Raw genomic sequence first — 22,397 nt, 5'->3', positions numbered from 1 at the left:
ACACTAGAATTAATTTTATGGAATTATATAAATTAGAGTTTTATTTCTTTTAAATTCTTGAAATTTGTCTGAAAATATTCCTCCGAGGAGACACTAGAATTACATAAATTATAAAATTACTTTAATAGAATTACTTTTTTAAATATTTCAAAAATTTTTGAACCTGCTAACTATTGTTTTTTTTTCCTAATTATTGAAAATTTTCTAAAAAATTTTCCTTCGAGGAGTCACTAAAAAAATTTTCATAGAATTATATAAATTGTAGAATTATTTTTATAGAATTACCTTTTTAATCATCCAAAAACTTTTAAACCTGCTACATATATTTTTTTAATTGTTGAAATTTTTCTGAAAATTTTCCTCCGAGGAGACACTAGAATTATTTTTATGGAATTATATGAATTAGCGTTTTATTTATTTATTTTTTAATTATTGAGATTTTTCTATCACATTTTCCTTCGAGGAGCCACTAGAATTATTTTGATATAATTATATAAATTCTAGAATTATTTTTATACAATCACTTTTTTTAAATATATCAAAAAACTTTTGAACTTGCTACATATATTTTTTACATTATTGAAATTTTTCTAAAAATTTTCCTACGAGGAGTCACTAGAAATATTTTTAAAGAATTACTTTTTTAAATATTTGAACAACTTTTGAACCTGCTACATATATTTTTTTTTAATTTTTGAAATTTGTCTAAAAATATTCCTCCGAGGAGACACTAGAATTATATAAATTATTAAATTACTTTTATAGAAATACTTTTTTGAATACTTCAAAAACTTTTGAACCTGCTAGATATTGTTTTTTTCTAATTATTAAAATTTTTCTAACAAAATTTCCTTCGAGGAGCCACTAGAATTATTTTGATATAATTATAAAAATTATAGAATAAGTTTTATAGAAGTAATTTTTTTAATATTTCAAAAACTTTTGAACCCGCTACATATTGTTTTGGTTTAATTATTGAAAATTTTCCTCCCAAGAGACACTAGAATTAATTTTATGGAATTATATAAATTACAGTTTTATTTCTTTTAAATTCTTGAAATTTGTCTGAAAATATTCCTCCGAGAAGACACTAGAATTATATAAATTATTAAATTACTTTTATAGAAATACTTTTTTGAATTCTTCAAAAACTTTTGAACCGGCTGAATATTGTTTTTTTTTTCTAATTATCAACATTTTTTTAAAAAAATGTTGTTCGAGGAGCCACTAAAATTATTTTTGTATAATTATATAAATTGTAGAATAATTTTTACAGAATTAATTTTTTAATTATTTCGAAAACTTTTGAACCTGCTATATATTTCTTTTCAAATTATTGAAATTGGTCAGATAATATTCTTTCGAGGAGACACTTGAATTATATAAATTATAAAATCAGTTTTATAAAATTCCTTTTTTAAATATTTCAAAAACTTTTGAACCTGCTAAATATTGTTTTTTTTCTTCTAATTATTGAAATTTTTCTAAAAAATTTTCCTCTGAGAAGCCACTAGAATTATCTTAACAGAATAATATAAATTATAGAATTAGTTTTTTAAACTATTTCAAGAACTTTTAAGTCCACTGAATATATATATTTTAAATAATTGGATTTTACCATCCATCAGACTTCAGACCATCCAAATTAAAAATTAATTAAAAAGTGAAAAATATTCATGGGATAATTTAAAATGATTCTTAATTTTTAAAAATTACTTATAACAAAATATTTAAACAAATTTTAAAAGATGGCACAATATTTTAAAAGATTTCTATAATCGTTATAACAGATTTTGGAAGATTTTAAGACAATTTTTTTCGAGTTTTAAGAGATATTTTGGAAAAATTCCAATCATTTTAAAAGATACTTATCAGGTTTAAAAGTTTTTGAAATAGTTAAAAAATAATTTAAGAGTTAAAAATATTTCAATAAATTCAAAACAAAATGTTTTAATTTTAATTTAATTAAACAAAATTTTTAAGATTTTGAAAAAAATTTCGAAACATTTTAAGAAGTTTAAAAGGCTCAAGAAAATAAAATAAAAAACTTTTTTAAAAGTGCTGGAGAATTTTAAACGTTTTAAAAGATTATAAAAGATTTTCAAATATTACAAATGATTTCTAAAATTTCATAACAGATTTTGTATAACTTTAAGCAATTTTTGTGATTTTTCAGAATTTTCCGAAACTTTTTGGAAAACACCAAAATTTTTGTAAAGATTTAAAAGATTTAAAAGTTAATAATTTAATATAAGCAGGTTTAAAAGATTTGCAAAAAGTCAAAGAAATAATTCGAAATTTGAAAATATTTCAACAAATTTAAAACAAAAAGTACATTTTTGAAGATTTCGAAAGTATTTTCATAGCTTTTTAACAATTTTGAGAGATTTCAAGAAAATAATATAAAATAAACATTTTTTAAATTCCTGAGAAAGTTTAAACTACGATGTTTTATTTTTAAACAATTTTTTTTTAATTGACAACAATTTTAAATTATCTTTTAAAATTTCGAAAACAAATGGTAAAGATTTTTAAGCAAAATCTTTCTATTAGCAAGATTGTACAATTTTATACAATATTTGAGGAAAATTTTTTTTAAAAGATTCAAGATAAAAAAATATTTCTCTCAATTCATGGTATAATTTAAATTAATTTTCTTATTTTGAAAAATTAATTTTAAGAGAATATGTAAAAACATTTATAAAAAAAATAGTAAACGATTTTAAAAGATTACAAAAGATTTCTAAAATCGTCATAACAAATTTTGGAAGATTTTAAGGCAGTTTTTGTTAATTTTTGAAAAATTTAAAAAATTTTAAAAGATAAGCAGAAAAATAATTCGAAAGTTGAAAACATTTTAAAGCATATGAAATAAACTGTAAATTTTTGAAGATTTAAAAAAGAAATTCGAAACTTTTTAAGAAGTTTAAAAGCCTTCAAGAAAATTAAAAAAAAAAACTTTCTTAAAATTCCTGGGAAAATTTAAACTGCGATGTTATATTTTGAAAATAAATTTTAAGAGAATATTGACAAAGATTAAAAAAGATTTCAAATTCTTTTCTAAAATTTGGAAAAATGATGGAAACTATTTTGAAGCAAAATATTTCGATTAACAAGATTGCAAAATTGATACAAAACTTGAAACATTTTTTTTAAAGGTTTCACGATAATAAAAAATATTTCGCAGAATTAATGGGATAATTTAAACAAATTTTTTTATATTAAAAAATTAATTTTAATATAATATTACAAAATTCTTTTAACCTTTTAAAAAATTTCCAAAATTGTCAAAACAGAGTCTGGAAGATTTGACCGCAAGTTTTTTAATTTTTCAGAATTTCGAGTAACTTTTTAATGACTTCTTATTTTAAAAGAAAATTTGAAAAAGTTTCAAAATATTTAAAAATATTTCTACAAATTTATGAAAATATCTGGAAGATTTAAGGATAATTTTAAAAAACTTTTAAAGAATTTAAAGATATTTATTGATTTTAAAAGTTCTAAATATCTTTCAAACTGACTCGAATTTTTCCTAGAATTGTTCAAAATCCTACAAAATAAAAAATGATATTTTTTCGACTTATCAGAAAGCTTAAAAAAATGATAAAGTTTCTCAAGAATCTTATGAAAATTATAAATTTATTTAAATTGAAAAACAAATAAACAAATAAGATTAAAAAAAGAGACATTTTCATTTCAATTTTCATTTTGTATTTTAAATTATTTATTCCGCAAAAATAAAAATTTGGGTGATTTTTTTGTCTTTCATGATTAAAATTTTTTTTTGAAGATTAAATTTGAATTATTTTGTTGCAAATTCGTCTTTTTCGATGGAAAATTATCCGTTTTTGTTGAAACTGCTACTATTTGGTCGAAAATCTCTGTTTCCCGGTTAAAACTGAGACTAATTAAAAATTAATCTTGGAAAAGGAAAACTTTTCAACTAACGGAAAACGAATTTTCCACAAAATAGTTGGATTTTAAACTAAAAAAACAAATTTTTAACAAAAAATGAAATAATGAAATTTTTAGATAAAAAAATCGAATTTTAAACAATATAGTTCAAGTTGTAATAAAAAAGTGAATTTTAAACTAAAAAAGAAAACATTTTTAGTCAAAAATGGAATAGTTAATTGTTCTCTTTAAAAAATTATTTTTTTTACTAAAAAAGCTAATTTTTTAATAGAATAATAAATTGTCAGACATAAGAATGATATATAAACTAAAGTAATGAATCTTCAACCCAAAAAATTACTTTTTGATGAATTTTCCATAAAAAATGTAATAATTTACATTCCAATAAAAAAAGATTTTAATATTAAATAAAAAACATTTAATTTAAACCAAAAAGACAATTTTTAAGCAAAATTATGAATTTTTAACTGAAATATAAACTTTTAACAAGAAAAGATATTTTTAACCATTCAGTTAAATTTTTTAAGCAAAGAAATGATTTTGTAACAACACATATATGAGTTTACAAAGAAGAAGAATAATTTCCTAAAAGAAGTTAAATTTTTAAACACAAAATTACATTTTCAAATAAAAAGATCCATTTTTAAGAAAAAAGACGATTTTTTGTTAATTAGTACGCTTTTCAACCGAAAAATGATTTTTTTTTTATAAAAAAGGTTAATTGTTAAGCATAAAGATTAATTTTCCACCAAAATCGACAAATTTTCAATAAAATAGATAAAGTTGCATCCAAATACTTAATTTTTTAAAATAAAAAAAGCGAATTTTTTACAAAAAATGACAACATCAATTTTCAGTGAATCAATTTTTAACGAAAAAAAAACAACTGATTTTCACCAAAATAATTGATCTTAAACCAAAGAGATAAATCAACCAAAAAAGACCATTTTTCAACAAATCATGTAATTTTTTAAATAAAAAAGATCATTTTTTAACCTAAAGTAAAACAAGAATGAATAAAAGACAAATTTTCCAAAAATATTTTCAACCAAGAAATATTTTTCAAACAAGAAGGAAAAAAAATTCAAACTAAAAAGCCAAATTTATAACGAAAAATGTGAGTTTTCTACCAAAAAATGATGACTTCTTAAAAAATAGTTAAACTTTCATCAAAATAATTAAATTTTCAAACAAATAATTAAATCTTTAACAAAAAAAAAAAAATGGATTCTGAACCAAAAGTAAATTAGCAGAATAAATTAGTTTGAATAATTCTTTTTAAGTTTTATTCTAAAATATCACTTTTAGAAATATATTTAATTTTTTTTATTGAGAATAAAGCCTGATAGTTTAAAAAAAAGAAAAATAAAAAAAATAACTTCGAAGGAAAAAAAACTCAAACTAAAAAGCTAAATTTATAACGAAAAATGTGAGTTTTCTACCAAAAAATGATGACTTCTTAAAAAATAGTTAAACTTTCATCAAAATAATTAAATTTTCAAACAAATAATTAAATATTTAACAAAAAAAAAAAAAAATGGATTCTGAACCAAAAGTAAATTAGCAGAATAAATTAGTTTGAATAATTCTTTTTAAGTTTTATTCTAAAATATCACTTTTAGAAATATATTTAATTTTTTTAATTGAGAATAAAGCCTGATAGTTTAAAAAAAAGGAAAAAAATCAAAAAAGTAACTCCGAAGCCTGCGATGAAATTAATTGAATGAAAAATTAAGTTACCTATGATAGAATTATTGTCTTTTCCAAATGCACACATACATTGTGGTCCTCCTGGAACTTGAAATTTACAAAAACTCCAACTGGAGCTAAAGTACTTTGGCAAGAAACTAGCCGATGCTAAACTTGATTGCCGATTTAATTTTTGATCCTCCACTGCAAAAACGTGAACGGTTCCGTGGTCGCTTGCAACGCACAACCATGTCGAATCATGGTTAAAATTTATACTAAAAACAAAAAAGTAATATTCTGTTCAGCCCAAAAAAGATATATTCTCAAATAAAAATATAATGGTTGATATTACAAACAAAAAATATATTAAAAAAAAAAGAAAGTTGGATTTGTACAAAAAATCCGAATTCTCCAAAAAATAGTTGAGTTTTCTATGAACAAATATTTTTCAGTCAAGAATGAAGATCAATAAATAATATATTTGTAACCCAAAAGATTAATTTTTAAGTAAATAGGTAAATTTCCAGCAAAGAGGTAAATTTCCCTCTATTACGAATCTTCAACCTTACAAATTTATTTTCTACAAAGAAGCTCTACTTTTAACAAAGTTAAATTTATATTTATTATTATTATTATTATTTTAGTTTTTTTTGTCTACCGATTTTTGTCAAAACGATTTTTCTACAAAACTATCTAAAAATTATAAATCTTCCAAATAGCAGAAGATACATTTTGAACCAAAAATGGAATAGTTATATTTTCGGTTAAAAAAATTAATTTTTCCAACGAAAAAGATTTTTATCAGAAGATATTAATTTTCAACAAAATAAATTAATTTTGAACTAAAAAAGATAAAACTTTAATCAAAAATTGGAATAGTTAAATTTTTAGTTCAAAAATTAAAATTTTTAATCAATTAAAAACGAATTTTCAACAATATAGTTAAATTTTCAATCAAAGGAACGAATCAACCAGAATGAAGAACTTTTACCGAGTCGATTAATATTCTACCGGAAAGGGTTGAATTTGCAACAAAAATAGTTTAATTTTGAACCAGAGAAATGAATTTTCAACTATAATTATGAATCTTCAATGCGAAAAAATTATTTGAATTTACAACTAAAAAAGATACACTTTCAACCAAAAATGGAAGAGTTATATTTTCAGGTGAAGAACTTAATTTTTCACAAAATTAAAAAAAAGAATCTTGAACGAAATAGTTACAATTGTAACCAAAGATATTAATTTTCAACAAATTACATTAACTTTCAACTGAAAAAGATAAATTTTCAACCAAAAAGGGAAGTTATTCTTAGTTGAAAAATTAATTTTTATTAAATTAAAAACGAATTTTTAACAAAATAGATAAATTTCCAATTAAAGAAATGAATCGATAACAAAAAAGAGTAATTTTTCTCCAAGAAGATGAATACTGTACAGTAGAAGCGAATTTTCAACAAACTATTTAAATTTTGAACCAAAGATATTAATTTTCAACTAAATAAATTAATTTTCAACACTAAAAACGACACGTTTTTACCGAAGATATTACTGCATTTTCAGTCAAATAAATGAATCGTTAAAAAAATAATAATTTTTCACCACGAAGATTAATATTCTACCGAAAAAGGTCTAAGAAATAAATTTTCAACTATAATTATGAATCTTCAATAAAAAAAATTAATTTTGAACCTTATATATGAATTTCGACGAAAAAGATTAATTTTCTACAAAAGAAGACGAATTTTTAAAAAGACGTGAATTTTCAACAATATAAATTAATTTTCAACCAAATAAAGTAATTTTCATGACTAAAAATAATAAGTTTTTAACCAAAAATGGAAAAGTGAAATAGTTAAAAATTATTGCTAAAAAATTAATTTTCTACTAAATAAAAACGAATTTTACACCAATTAATTAATTTTTTAACCAAAGATATTAATTTTCAACAAAATACATTAATTTTCAACTAACTAAGAATAAATTTTCAACAAAATAATTAAATTTTCAATGAAAGAAATCAATCGCTACTCAAAAAGAAAAAATTTTCACCAAGAAGATTGATATTCTACCGAAAAAGGCAATGCTTCAATAGAATAGTTAAATTTTGCACCAAAGAAATGAATTTTCAACTATAATTGTGAATCTTCAATAAAAAAAATTAATTTTGAACCTTATAGATGAATTTTCGACGAAAAAGATTAATTTTCAACAATAATTATTAATTTTCTACAAAAGTAGACGAATTAAAAAAAACATGAATTTTCAACTAAATTAATTAATTTCCGGTCAAATAAACTAATTTTCAACACTAAAAATAATAACTTTTCAACCAAAAATGGAAAAGTTACATTTTTAGTTAAAAATTGATTTTCTACCAATTAAAACGAATCTTCAATCAACGAATTAAGTTTTTAACCAAAGATATTAATTTTCCACAAAATAAATTAATTTTCAACTCTAAAAAGATAAGTTTCCACCAAAAAATAGAATACTTAAATTTTTTCTTACAAAATTAATTTTCTACCAATTGAAAACGAATTTTCAACCAATTAAATTTTGAACCAAATATATTAATCCTCAACATTAAACAAGATAAGTTTTAAGAAAAAATAGAATAGTTAAATTTTTAGTTGAAAAATTAATTTTCTACCAAATAAAAACGGATTTTACACCAACTAATTAATTTTTCAACAAAAGATATTAATTTTTAACGAAATATATTAATTTTTAAATAACTCAAAATAATTTTTCAACAGAATAATTAAATTTTCAATGAAAGAAATGAATATTTAACTAAAAATAAGAATTTTTCACCAAGAAGATTAATATTCTACTGGAAACGGCTAATTTTCAACAAAATAGTTAGATTTGTAAACAAAGAAATGAATTATCAACTATAAATATGAATCTTTAAAAAAAAAACTTAAATTTTGAACCTAATAGATGAATTTTCGACAAAAAAGATGAATTTTCAACAATAATCATTAATTTTCTACAGAAGGAGACGAATTAAAAAAACAAAAGACATCAATTTTCAAGAAAGTAAAAAAAAAAAAGAATTTTCAACAAAATAAATTATTTTTAACCAAATTAATTTTCAACAGTAAAAAAAATAATCTTTTAAGCAAAAATGGAATACTGAAATTTTTAGTGAAAAAATTAATTTTCTATCAATTAAAAACGAATTTTCAATTAATTAAATATTTAACAAAGATATTAATTATCAAAAATAAAAGAGATTAGTTTATAAGCAAAAATGGAAGATACATTTGTAACTAAAAAATTAATTTTATAACATATTAAAAACGAAGTTTCAACCATCTAAATTTTTAACCAAAAATATTAATTTTCAACAAAATAAATTATTTTCAACACTAAAAAAGATAAGTTTTCAACAAAAAATAGAATAGTTGAATTTTTTGCTACAAAATTAATTTTCTACCAATTGCAAACAAACTTTTAACCTAAGATATTAGTTTTCAACATTAAAAAAGATAATTTTTCAACAAAAAATGTAATAGTTAAATTTTTTGTTACAGAATTAATTTTCTACCAATTGCAAACGAATCTTTAACCAAAGATATTAGTTTTCAACACTAAAAATAAAATTTTTTAAACCAAAAATGGAACAGTTAAATTTTCAGTTTAAAAATTAATCTTATACCAAATAAAAACGAATTTTCAACAAATTAAATATTTAAACGAAGATATTAATTTTCAAAACTAAAAAAAAAAGGTTTTAAGCTAAAATGAAATAGTTAAAGTTTTTGTTAAAAAATTAATTTTCTACAAATTTAAACGAATTTTCTACCAACGAAATAAATTTTTTACCAAAGATTTTAATTTTCAGCATTAAAAAAGATAAGTTTTAAACAAAAAATAGAATAGTTAAATTTTTTGTTACAAAATTAATTTTCCACAAATGGCAAACGAATTTTTAACCAAAGATATTAATTTTCAACACTAAAAAAGATAAGTTTTCAACCAAAAATGAGACGTTAGATTTTTAGTTGAAAAATTAATTTTCTACTGAAAAAAGAGAATTTTCAACAAACTAGTTCAATCATCAAATAAAGAAATGAGTTTTCAACTATAATTATGAATTTGGCTGAAAAATATTTTTTTTAAACCAAATTGTTTAAATTTCGACAAAAAGTATGAATTTTTCAACCATAAAGATTAATTTTCTACCAATAGAAGACGGATTTTCAACCTAGTTCAAAATAAAAATTTCAATAAAATTGTGACATTTTTAACTAAAGGTATTAATTCTCGACTAAAAATGGAAAGGTTAATTTTTAGTTTAAAAATTAATTTCCAACCAATTAGAAACGAATTTTCAACGAAATAAATCAAAGAAATGAATTGTTAAACAAAAAGAAGAATTTGTCACTAAATAGATTAATATTCTATCGAAAACGGCGAATTTTCAATAATTTGAACTTAATTTTCAACAAAGATAAACTATTTTCTACAAAAAATAGACGAATTTAAAAAAAAACATGAATTTTCAACAAAGTACCAAAAAAAAAAAAAAAGAATATTCAATAAAATAGTTAAATTTTTAAACAAAGATATCAATTTACAACCAAAAATGGAAAAGATAATTTCTAGTTCAAAAATAGATTTCCAAACAATTAAAAATGAATTTTTAACAAAAAAATTACATTTCCAATCATAGAAATGAATCGTTACCCAAAAAACCGAATGAAAAAAATTCTTTAAATTCAGATTTATAATTATTTTCTAAAATTCCCCGTTCAAAACAAAAAATCTTTCAAAATATTTAGAAACCACCTGAAATTGAAAAAAAAATATTTTAAACTCTTTTAAATTGACCAGAAAAAATTAACTATCGACTTGGAGAAAACCTGCAATTCTAAATAATCCAGATATAAATAAAAAAAATTGAACCTACCAATAAATATTTGCGTGATTTGCGCCTCTTCTCAACTCATTAATTTTATTTCCAGATTGAGTGTCAAAAACTCGAATTAATGTTCCTTTCTCGGAAGCTGTTGCCAACCTCGTCCCTTGTAAATTCAGCGCAATACACGACAATGGTGTTTCGTGCGCTTCTATATTCAAAGGTTGTTTTTCTGCGTTCGCCAAATCTATAACTATTAATAAAAAAAATTCAATATTAAAAATCTACAACTCAAATTCATCCATTATTTTATTTAATTTAAATTTTTTCCCCTTTAAATTAAATGTTTACCTTGGACGTGACCATTTTTTCGCCCAGGAAAAGCGAGCAACGAATTATTGCTGTTTGGACACAAACAACACAAACCCTTTGGATTGGGATTTGTCTCAAAGACGTGCAATTGTTGTGGATTTTGGGTGAAAGTGTAGACTTTTATTACACCCTCCAAAATCACCACTATCCTGTCCCTTCGCAACTTTACACCCTTCACGGGAGCGTTAAAATCTAACGTGATCGCTGGTGACTTTTTCAAGTCATCCCATATCATAACTGAAAAGATTGTATTTAATTTTTAAAAAATTCCAAATCCCGTGATACGAAAATCGGTAAAACTTTTAGTATGGCCGTGCGGTCCCAGAGACCGCACGGTCAAATTTTGTAATTTTACCGGTCATTTAAATTCATGACGTTCCTTCTAAATATCCTTTAATCCGTCAGATCAAAATATTGCAAAATAAATCAATTTTGATAAACAAATGCGTAACTTTTTCACTAAAAAATATCATTTTTTTTTTAGAAAACTGGAATAGTTAAATTTGCAGTTTTAACAATTAAATTTTCAACTATGAAAAAACGGATTTTCAACAAAAGAGTTCAATTTTCAAAGAAAGTGATGAAATTGCGAATTAAATTAGGAACCTTCAACTGGAATAGTTAAATTTTAAACCAAAATTATGAGTTTTCAACTAAAATATAAACTGGAACACTTGAATTTTGAACTAAAAAGATGAAATTTCAAACAACAAGATTAATTTTCTACTAAAAAAAATACAATCTAAGAAATAAACATGAATTTTTTATAAGAAATAGTCGAATTTTTGATTCAAGGAGAAAGATTTTCAAACAAATAATTAAATTTCGAACTAAACAAAAATCAAATTTCAACGGAAAATGGAATAGTTACATTTTCAGACAATAAAATTAATTTGCAAGCTAACTCATGAATTTTCGATCAAAATGAGGAATTTTAAACTGGAATAGTTTAATATTTAACCAAACACATGATTTTTCAACAGAAAAGATTAATTTTTACCAAAAAATAAGAATTTTTTGGAAAAGATCATTTTTCAACCAAACATTGAATATTGAATTTTGAGTAAAAAAAAATTACTTTTTAAGGAACTTTTACTTGAAAAAATGATAAATTGTCAACCAAAACTTGTTGAAATACTTAACTAAGATGATGAATATTTAAATAATTTAACTTTAGACCAGAAAGGTTAATTTTCAACTAAAAAGAATAATTTCTACAACAAAATAAGAAGTTTTTACTTGAAAAGATCATTTTTCAATCAAACATTGAATTTTGCGTCAAAAAATGATTTTTTAAAGAATTTTTACTTTAAAAAAGAAGATAAATTGTCAAGGAAAACTTGTTGAAATATTTAACTAAGATGATGAATATTTAAATTAAATAATTGATCTTTAAACTAAAAAGACGAATTTTCAACCAAGAAAAAAAAATTAAAAATTGAATTTTGAGTCAAAAAATGAGTTTTTAATTAGTATTATGAAATATTAAACTGATATAAAAGGTACATTTTTAGTTTAAAATTTTAATTTACAGGAACACAAAAACTAGAACTCTTGAATTTTTAACCAAAAAGATGAATTTTTAAAATAGAAGATAATTTATAAATCAGAAGATAAATTTTCTACCCTAAAATACAATTTTCCATAAAAATTTATGAATCATTAAAGAAATAGTTAAAGTTTAAATTAAAGGAGACACATTTTCAAGCAAATAGTTAAATTTTGAACTAAAAAAAAAGAAACTTTTACTTAAAAAAAAAGATAAACAATTTTTAACCAAGAAGATTAATTTCGACCAAAAACTAAGAATTTTTTACTGGAAAAGATAATTTTCCATTCAAAAATCGAATTTTAAGTCAAAAAATGAATTTTTGATTAATGTTATGAAATATTTAACTGATATAATAGTTACATTTTTAGTTGAAAATTTTAATTACCAACATAAAAAAAAAACGGATGATGAATTTTCAAATAATATTATGAATATTTAACTGAAATAATTAAATTCTAAACCAAAAATATTAGGAATATTTAACTGGTAGAACTTTTGAATTTTCAACCAAAACGATGAATTTTTAAACTAAAAGATAATTTTTAAATAAAAAGATAAATGTTATATCCAAAAATACAATTTTTTAAATCAAAATTCATGATTTTTTAACGAAATAGTTGAATTTTTAATTAAAGGAGACTAATTTTCAACTAAATAGTTGAATTTTGAACTAAAAAAAAGGATATTTAATTAAGCTGATGATTTTTTAAATAAAATAATTGAACTCTAAACTAAAAATATGAATTTTCAACCAAAAAGATTAATTTCTACAAAAAAATATTCAACTGGAAAAGATCATTTTTCAACAAAAAATTGAATTTTGAGTCAAAAAATGAGTTTTTAATTAATATTATGAAATGCTTAAATGATATAATAGTTACATTTTCAGTTGAAAATATTAATTTCCATCAACAAAAAGAAAACGGATTTTTAACTAAATAAATCAATTTTCAATGAAAGTGATGAAATCTCAAATAATATTATCAATATTTAACTGAAATAGTTACATTTTAAACCAAAAAAATTACGAAAATTTACCTAGAACTCTTGAATTTTCAACAAAAAAAGATGATTTTTTAAACTAAAAGATAATTTTTAAATAAAAAAAATAATTTTCTACGCAAAAAATACAATTTATCATCAAAATTCATGAATTTTTAACGAAATAGTTAAATTTTAAATTAAAGGAGACACATTTTCAACCAAATAGTTCGATTTTTCACTTAAAAAAAGGAAATTTTTGCTTAAAAAAAGATAAATTGTTAACCATAACTTGTTGAAATATTCAACTGTGATTGTGAATATTTAAATAAAATAATTGAACTCTAAATTAAAACGATGAATTTTCAACAAAGAAGATTAATTTCTACCAAAATCTGGAAAAGGTCATTTTTCAACCAAAACTTGAATCTTGAATTTTGAAAAAAAAAGAAATTTTCAACAAAATAATTCAATTTTCAATAAAAATGATGAATTTTTTAACTAAAATTCTAAAACTTCAACTGGAATAGTTACATTTTCAACCAAAAAGATGAATTTTTAAACAAAAAGATAATTTTTAAATAAAAAGATAAATTTTCTACCGAAAAATACAATTTTTCATCCAAATTCATGAATTTTAACGAAATGGTTAAAATTTTGATTAAAAGAGACAAATTTAGAACCAAATAGTTCAATTTTTAAATAAAAAAATTATTTTAATTAAAAAAAGATAAATTCTCAACCAAAACTTGTTGAAATATTCATCTATAATGATGAATATTTAAATAAAATAAAATAAGTTAACTCTAAACTAAAAAGATAAATTTTCAATCAAAATAGTTCAATTTTCGGAACTAATTTTCGAAAAAAATTTTCACAAAGAAAAAAACAATATTTTTTATCAAAATAGGAAATAACAATTTTTAACAAAAGAGTTCAACTTTTAACCAAGTAATTTAATTTTCAACCTAAACGACAAATTTCAACTAAAATGATAAATATTTAACTGAAATACTTGATTTTTTAACGAACAAAAATAATTTTAAGACAAGAAGATTAAATTTCAAATAAAAAGATCATTTTCAATATTCGAGTAGAATAAGTGAAATTTCCAGCACTTTTTCAAACAAAGTGATTAAATTTTAACTAAAATTGTACAATTTTGATTATAATAATTGAATTTCAAAACAGAAAGATCAAGTTTGAATTAAGATGATGAATATTTGAATAAAATAATTTTACTTATACCCGAAAAGAAAAATTTTCTACTGAAAACATTGATTTCTACAAGAAAATGCGAATTTTCAACTGAAAAATAAATTTAAACAATTAAAAAGTTAAAATAAAAAGATAAAACAATTTTTTAAAGAGAGAAAGTTTAAGTTTAAGAATAACTAAGAATAACTTTCAGATCAGAAGATTAATTTTCAAAGAAAAATATAATTTTCTATGAAAGAATGGATTTTTTAAACAAAATACGTTTATTTTCAAAAATATATTTGACTTGTTTATTAAAAAAGAGCAATTTTCATTCAAATCGTTGCATTTTGAACTGGGAAAGATAAATTTTTAACTAAAAAGGGAACAGTTGAATTTTGAGTTGACATAATTTTTCAACTAAACTGATGTATTTGCAACCAAAATGATACATTTTTTATTGAAACGCTTAAAGTTTCAACCAAAAAGATGAATTTTTAAACAAGAAGATAATTTTCAAGTAAAAAGATTTATTTTTTACCAAAACATAAAATTTTTCAACAATTAAAGGAGACAAATTTTCAACCAAATAGTAAAGTTTTGAAATAAATATAAAAATAATTTTCAACCGAAAATGAAAGTGACATTTTTAGTTAGAAAAAATTTAATTTTAAACCAAACATAATTGTTTTCAACTAAAAAACTGAACCTTTAACTGACATAGTTTTATTTTTAAACAAAGAAAAATTAATTTTGACTAGAAAAGATAAATTGTTAACCCAAATTTAAATAATTAGATTTTAAGTTAAAAAATTACTGTTTAACGGAAGAGATTAATTTTTAACTACAACTGTAGAATTTTCAATTGGAATAAATTATATTTTTCAGTTAACAAAATTACTTTAAAAAAAAAGTTACTTTTACAAACACAGTGATTAATTTCCAAAATTAATTGTTAATATATTAAACTGTAATAGTTGAATTTTAAACCAGAAAGATACTTTTTTAACAGAAATGATGAATCTTTGATTAGAATAATTAAATTTTTGCTCAAAAATATTAATTTTCAGCCAAGAAGATCAATCTCTACGAACAAGACGATTTTACAGCTAAAAAAATAATTCTTCAACTAAAAATTGAATTATTAAAGTTTTAATAAAAAAATTAATGTTAAACCAAAGATTTGATTTTTTAACTAAAATTATTTTTGTTGTCAGTTCGTTTTTTAACTGTTAATTTAACTATTTCGTTGAAAATTCAGCTATTTGGTATAAAATTCATCTACTTGTTACAAAATTAGCCTTTTTTGTAGAAAAATTAGTTGTTTTTTTTTTAAATCGAAAATTCGTTCTCCCCAATAAAGTATAACTAATCAATTCTTGGTTAAAAATGTATCTCTTTTAGTTAAAAAACTCGACTATTTTGTTAAAAAATTCTACTATTTAGTTAAAAAATTTGGGAAACGAACAAAATATTTTTAAAAATTAGCCAAATCAAATCTGGAGTAAAACTACGTCCACTTTTCAAACAATTCAGTTAAAAATTTATGCAATTTGGAGAAATATTGTCTTTTTTGGTTCAAAATGAATTTCTTCGGTTAAAAATGCTAATGTATGGTTAAAAATTAATGAGGATAGAATTTTTTTTAATGAGAATTTTTTGATAACATTAAACTGTTTTTTCTTTGAAATTAAAATATTTTTTTGTTTCAAATACTATTATATTTTTTCGTAAAATTTTTTATCTTCTGTTCAAAGTTAAACTGCTTTTTTTAAATTAATTTTTTAGTAGAAAACTGAACTACTTTGATAAAACTGTTGTTAGTATTAATTTCTTTAATACAACTTTAATTAGGTTTTTGAAAATTCAAATTTTTTGTGGAGAATTTGTCGGTTTGTCTTAAAAATTCAACAATTTGGTACAAAATTTCCATATTTTGTTAAAAATTTAACTTTTTTGTCGAAAATCCAATTGTTTGGTAGACAATTTTTTTTTATATTAAAAATTATTTTTTGAAAACCCAACATTTTGGATGGAGCTGATTCTTTTTAGTGAAAAAAAATCTTTCTTGGTTGAAAATGCAAATCTCGTTAAAAGTTTTTCATTTTAATTTAAAAATCCATCTCTTTTGTATCAATTTTACTTTTTTTGGGTTAATTCAATTTTTTTAAATTTAAATGAAAATCATTTATTGGTTGAAATATCAATTATTCCATTTCTGATTAAAAATTGACCTTTGTTAGTTTCAAAATTCCACTATTTGGTTTAAATTAATGTAATTTGTTGGAAATTCGTCTTTTTTAATAAAAAAATAATATTCTTGATTAAAAATTCAACTGGTTTGTAGAAATATCTGTTTTGCAGGAAAAATTCAACATTTTGAATGAAATTTCTTACCTTTCTGGACCGAAAAAACTTTTTGGGCTGAAAAAGCATCTCTTCTTAAAAAGTCGCTTTTTTATTTGAAAATTCAACCCTTTGGTAGAAATTTAATCTTTTTTGGGTTCAGTTAAACAGTTTTTTAATTAAAATGATAATTTTTTGTTGACTGAAATGTCAAGTATTAATCGCTTTTCATAAGAAACATTCATGCGAAAAAGTAGTGATTAAATTTACAAAAAAAAAAGAAGTCGGCGAAAATTAAATAAGAAAAAATAAAAATTTTCAGATACCTCTATTTGTCTTAATGACTAACAATTTTTTGAATTAAAAATGCAACTATTTTCCTGAAAATCCGTCTTTTTGGAATACGAAATCATCTACTTCTGTAGAAATTTCACACTTTTAAATAAAAAATACAACCATCTGGTTAAAAATTAATATGTCTTAATTTTTTGTTGAAAATTCACACTAACAGGGTGAAAATTAATTTTTTTTTGCAAACAATTAATAGTTTTGGCAAGAAAATTCATCAATTTGGTAAAAAATTCAACAATTTGGAGGAAAATTTAACTATTTGATTGAAAATCAATATATTTTGTTAAAAATTTGTCATTTTTGGTAGACATTTTTTTTCTTTTTGTTAAAAATCAAGTATTTTGTTGAAAATTCGTTAAAAATTCAACTCGTTGGTTTAAGGCTGAACTGTTTTCTTGAAAGTTCCTTTTTTTGGTTGCAGATTCATAAGTTTAGTAGAAAATTCCTTTTTGCTGCTAAAAAGACTAATTCTTTAACAGAAAATTTAACTATTTTTATGAAAATTCGTATTTTCTGATAAAAAAAAAAATATTTTTGAGTTAAAATTGTAAGTATTTCATTTAAAATTCATCTTCTTGACTTCAAAATTCAACAATTTGATTAACTTTTCTTTTTTTCATGATTCCTTTTTTTAATTCATCTTTTTAGGTTGAAAGTTGACCTACTTGCTTAAAAGTTCTTGTTTCTTGATGTCTAAGATTTATAATTATAGTTGAAAATTCCTTCTTGTTGGTAAAAAAGCCATTTCTCAATTGGAAATTCAACTATTTTCAAAAGAATTCAACTGTTTTATAGGAACTTCGTCTTTTTGGCTTGAAAATTCAACAGTTTGATTGCAATTTTTTTTCTAACTTGACTAATAATTAAAAAATAATAAAAATTCAACGATTTTATTGTACATTCATTCGTTTTTTTATATTAAAAAGTCATCTATTTTTTGTAGAAATTTTACATTTGTTTGTTAAAAATCAATTATTTGATTTAAAATTCATCTAATTAGTTAAAAAATTCAACTTCTTGTTTGCAAGTTGAACTATTTTCTTGAAAGTTTTTTGTGTGCTTAATTCGTATTTTTTAATAGAAAATTAATTTTTTTGGTAGAAAATTTACTCCATGACAAATTCAACATTTTAAATGAAATTTATTACATTATTAAATTTCATCCCTTTGGTAGAAATTTTCGTCTTTTTTGGGTTTAGTTGAACAGTTTTTTATTGAAAATAATAATTTTTTTTTTTAAAACTAAAATATAAACTATGAATCGCTTTTCATAAGAAACAGAAATGATTAAATTTACGAAAAAAATGAATTCGGCGAAAATTAAATAATAAAAAAAATTTCCAAGTGCTTTTTTATTTAAAATTCAACAATTTAATTGCAATTTTTTTCTCAAATGACTAATAATTAAAACATAGTACAAATTTATCAATTTTTTTGAACGTTTATCTTTTTATATTAAAAAGTCATCTATTTCCGTGGAAATTTTTACATTTTTTGTTAAAAAATCCACACTCACGGGTGGAAAATTCAACTGTGTGGTAAAAAAATTAATAGTTTAGGCTCGAAAATTCAATAGTTTGGTAGAAAATTTAAATATTTGTTTGAAAATTAACGTATTTTTAAAAAAATTCTCTTTTTCTTAAATAGAAAATCAATTTTTTAAAATAAAGAATCGATTATTTTATTTGAAATTCATCCAATTAGTTGGAAAATTCAACTCTTTGTTTCCAATTTTACATTTTTTACTCAAAAATCCATATCTAAGGGTGAAAAATTCAACTGTTTGGTACAAAAGTAATAGTTTCGACTTAAAAATTCAATAATTTGGTAGCAAATTAAAATATTTGTCTGAAAATCAATGTGTTTTTTTCCTAAAAATTGTCCTTTTTTAGTAGAAAATTAATTTTTGTTTGTTAAAAATAAATTATTTGATTTAAAATTCATCTAATTAGTTTAAAAATTCAACTACTTGTTTGCAAGTTGAACTATTTTTTTTTAATTTTATTTTTTTGGTTCAAGATTATTTTTCTTGACTGAAAAAACTTTCATTGTAGAAAATGCAACTCTCATTGAAAAGTCGTTTTTTTAATTTAAAAATTCATGCCATTGATGGAAATTTTCGTCTTTTTTGGGTTCAATTGAACAGTTTTTTATTAAAAATAAAAATTTTTGGTTAACTGAAATATTAACTATTACTTGTATTTTCATAGAAACAGTAAATTAAAAAAATAAGAAAATTAAAACTTTTTTAAATAGAAAAAAATATATATAATAATAAATTCATGTTTTCTGTTAAATACAAAATGTCTTCCTTGAATACAATTATTTAAAAAACAAATTTTATTTACTTAAAAAAAATATAAATTGTAACATTTTTGATTGAAAATTCATATTCTTAGGTTGAAAAATCAAGTCTTTGGTTTAAAGTTGAACTGCTTACTTAAAAGTTTTTTTTTAATATTCATAAGCTTAGTTGATAATTTCTGTTTGCTGATGAAAAATAAATTTTTTAACAGAAAGTTAAACCATGTTGGTTATTACTTAAAAATTCGTTTTTTGCTGCTGTTTAAAAGAAATGTTTTGAACTGAAAATTTAAATATTTAAAAAATATTTAAATTAATAAATTTAAATCTCTTTTTTGTTGAAGATTAATGATTATAGTTGAAAATTCCTTCTTCTTGCTAAAAAAGTCATTTTAAAATTGACAATTTAACTATTTAACAAAGAATTCAACAATTTGGTAAAAAATTTTAATATTAGTTTGAAAATCAATTTATTTTTTAAAAAATTTTCTTTTTTTTAGTAGAAAATCAATTTTTGTTTGTTAAAAATCAGTTATTTGATTAAAAATTCATCTATTTAGTTTGAAAATTCCTTCTTCTTGCTAAAAAAGTCATTTTAAAATTGACAATTTAACTATTTAACAAAGAATTCAACAATTTGGTAGAAAATTTTAATATTAGTTTGAAAATCAATCTATTTATAAAAAAATTGTCTTTTTTTTAGTAGAAAATCAATTTTTGTTGGTTAGAAATGAATTATTTGATTAAAAATTCATCTAATTAGTTTGAAAATTCCTTCTTCTTGCTAAAAAAGTCATTTTAAAATTGACAATTTAACTATTTAACAAAGAATTCCACAATTTGGTAGAAAATTTTAATATTAGTTTGAAAATCAATCTATTTTTTAAAAAAATTTCTTTTTTTTAGTAGAAAATCAATTTTTGTTTGTTAAAAATCAATTATTTGATAAAAAATTCATCTAATTAGTTTGAAAATTCAAATCCTTGTTTGCAAGTTGAACTATTTTCTTAAAAGTTTATTTTTTTGGTTAAAGATTCATAATATCATAACAGAAAATAGAATATTAATCTCCTTGGTTAAAAATTTGTGTTTTGTTCAGAATTCGTATTTTTTTATAAAATATTAATTTTCTTGGATGAAAATTAAACTGCATGAAAAAGCAATTCTTGATGAAAAGTCACTTTTTTTATTTGAAACATCATCCCTTCAGTAGAAATTTGTTTTTTTTTTGTTGAACAGTTTTTTTTAGTTTAAAATTAAATTTTTTTGTTAAGTGAAATATAAACTATCACTCATTTTTCATCAGAAACATTCACCAGAAACAGTAATGATTAAATTCACGAAAAAAATGTATTCGGCGAAAACTAAATAAGAAAAAATAAAAATTTCCAGATACCTCTGTTTGTAGGATAGAGAGGTTTGGTGCCTCCTCCCACCAGAGCTAAATAATTGCACCTAAAAAGCATTTCGACGTATCCTAAATCTCCATCTGCAAAATCATGTCGCTCTTTTTCCTTCAGTGGATCGCAATTGTAAACTCTGTAACCATTTTCCATTCCACAAGCGAAACAACCTATCAAAAAAAAAAAAAAAAAAAAAAAAAAAAAAAAAAAAAAAAAAAAAAAAAAAAAAAAAAAAAAAAAAAAAAAAAAAAAAAATTGCACGTATGTAATGATTGTGATAACTACTATCTGTTTACTAGAAACTTGAATTAAAAGTGTAAGACTTAATCATCACTCTGGTTCCTTAATTAGCCTTCAGAGAAATTTTATCAAACTCGAGAAGCTATCGTTCTTTACTTTATTTACTAATTAAACTAAACGAGGCTAATTAAAAAATACGTGTTTATTTCAGCTGAATTTTGACAAGAGCAATTTCAAAAATTGATTTTTCTTAATGATAAATTTGATTTTGGGGGAAAAGTATTGACTAATTGAACCGAATAAATCTGGCTAGATTCATACCAGGCCTCGGACTCACTTTTGAGGTCAGAAATAGTGTAAATAGTGTGACAAATTAAAAAAAATAGTGTGAAAATCAATATGTTTGGGTGGGGGATCATTTTTTTTTAGTTGAAATGTATAGTCTTAAATTTCTGGTTAAAAAGTTATCTTTTTTGGAAATTCATATGTACGGGTTTAAAATTAATCTTTTTGGTCAAAAATTAACAATTTCAGCTGGAAAATTCTTTAATTTGGTAGAAAATTTAACAATTTGGTACAAGATTACACTACTTGGTAAGAAATTTAACTATCTAGTTGAAAATTCGTTGAACATTTAATTTCTTGGCTTAAAATTGAAAAGTTTTTTTAAAGGTTCATTCATTGTTCATGTTTTCTGTTTAAAAATCATCTTTCCAGTACAAAATTTTATTATTTCGTTCAAAATTGAACTATTTTCCTAAAAATCCGTTTTTTTTTTACTTGAAAATCCAACAAATTCACTTAAATTCAACTATTTTATGGAACATTGATCTTTTTGGATTAAAAAGTCATGTATTTTTGTAGAAATTTAATCCTTTTTTGTTAAAAATTAATATGTTTTGACTGAAAATTAAATTTTTTGCTAAAAAATTCACATTTACGTATGGAAAATTGACTTTTTCAGTAAAGAAATAATATTTTTGGCTAGAAAATTCAACAATTTGGTCGAAGATATAACTAATTAGTTGAAAATTGATTAGTTTTATTGAAAATTTAACTCTTTACTTTAAAATTCTAATTTTTTCGTAAAAGTTTATTTTTTTGGTAGATGGAAAAGTAATTTTTTAACTGAAAATTTAAATATTTTGATATAAATTCATGTTTTCTGATTAAAAAG

At 21.1% G+C, this 22,397-nt stretch overlaps 1 protein-coding gene across 1 annotated transcript in view; it reads right to left on the bottom strand.

Annotated features, from left to right (window-relative positions):
• LOC117169161 (WD repeat domain phosphoinositide-interacting protein 3) overlaps positions 1 to 22,397 on the bottom strand; it is a 28,947-nt gene that overhangs the window by 2,279 nt on the left and 4,271 nt on the right. Inside the window, exons 2-5 of the mRNA XM_033355375.1 lie at positions 20,974 to 21,150; positions 10,826 to 11,083; positions 10,526 to 10,727; positions 5,656 to 5,879 (exon numbers count right to left, since the gene is read on the bottom strand). Coding sequence (XP_033211266.1) covers positions 5,656 to 5,879; positions 10,526 to 10,727; positions 10,826 to 11,083; positions 20,974 to 21,150 — 861 coding nt within the window. The remainder of the gene's footprint in view (positions 1 to 5,655; positions 5,880 to 10,525; positions 10,728 to 10,825; positions 11,084 to 20,973; positions 21,151 to 22,397) is intronic.

This window comes from Belonocnema kinseyi, chromosome 3, assembly GCF_010883055.1.
Source record: "Belonocnema kinseyi isolate 2016_QV_RU_SX_M_011 chromosome 3, B_treatae_v1, whole genome shotgun sequence".
NCBI classification, from domain to species: Eukaryota; Metazoa; Arthropoda; class Insecta; order Hymenoptera; family Cynipidae; genus Belonocnema; species Belonocnema kinseyi.
This window is presented reverse-complemented; position numbering and strand designations above follow the sequence as displayed.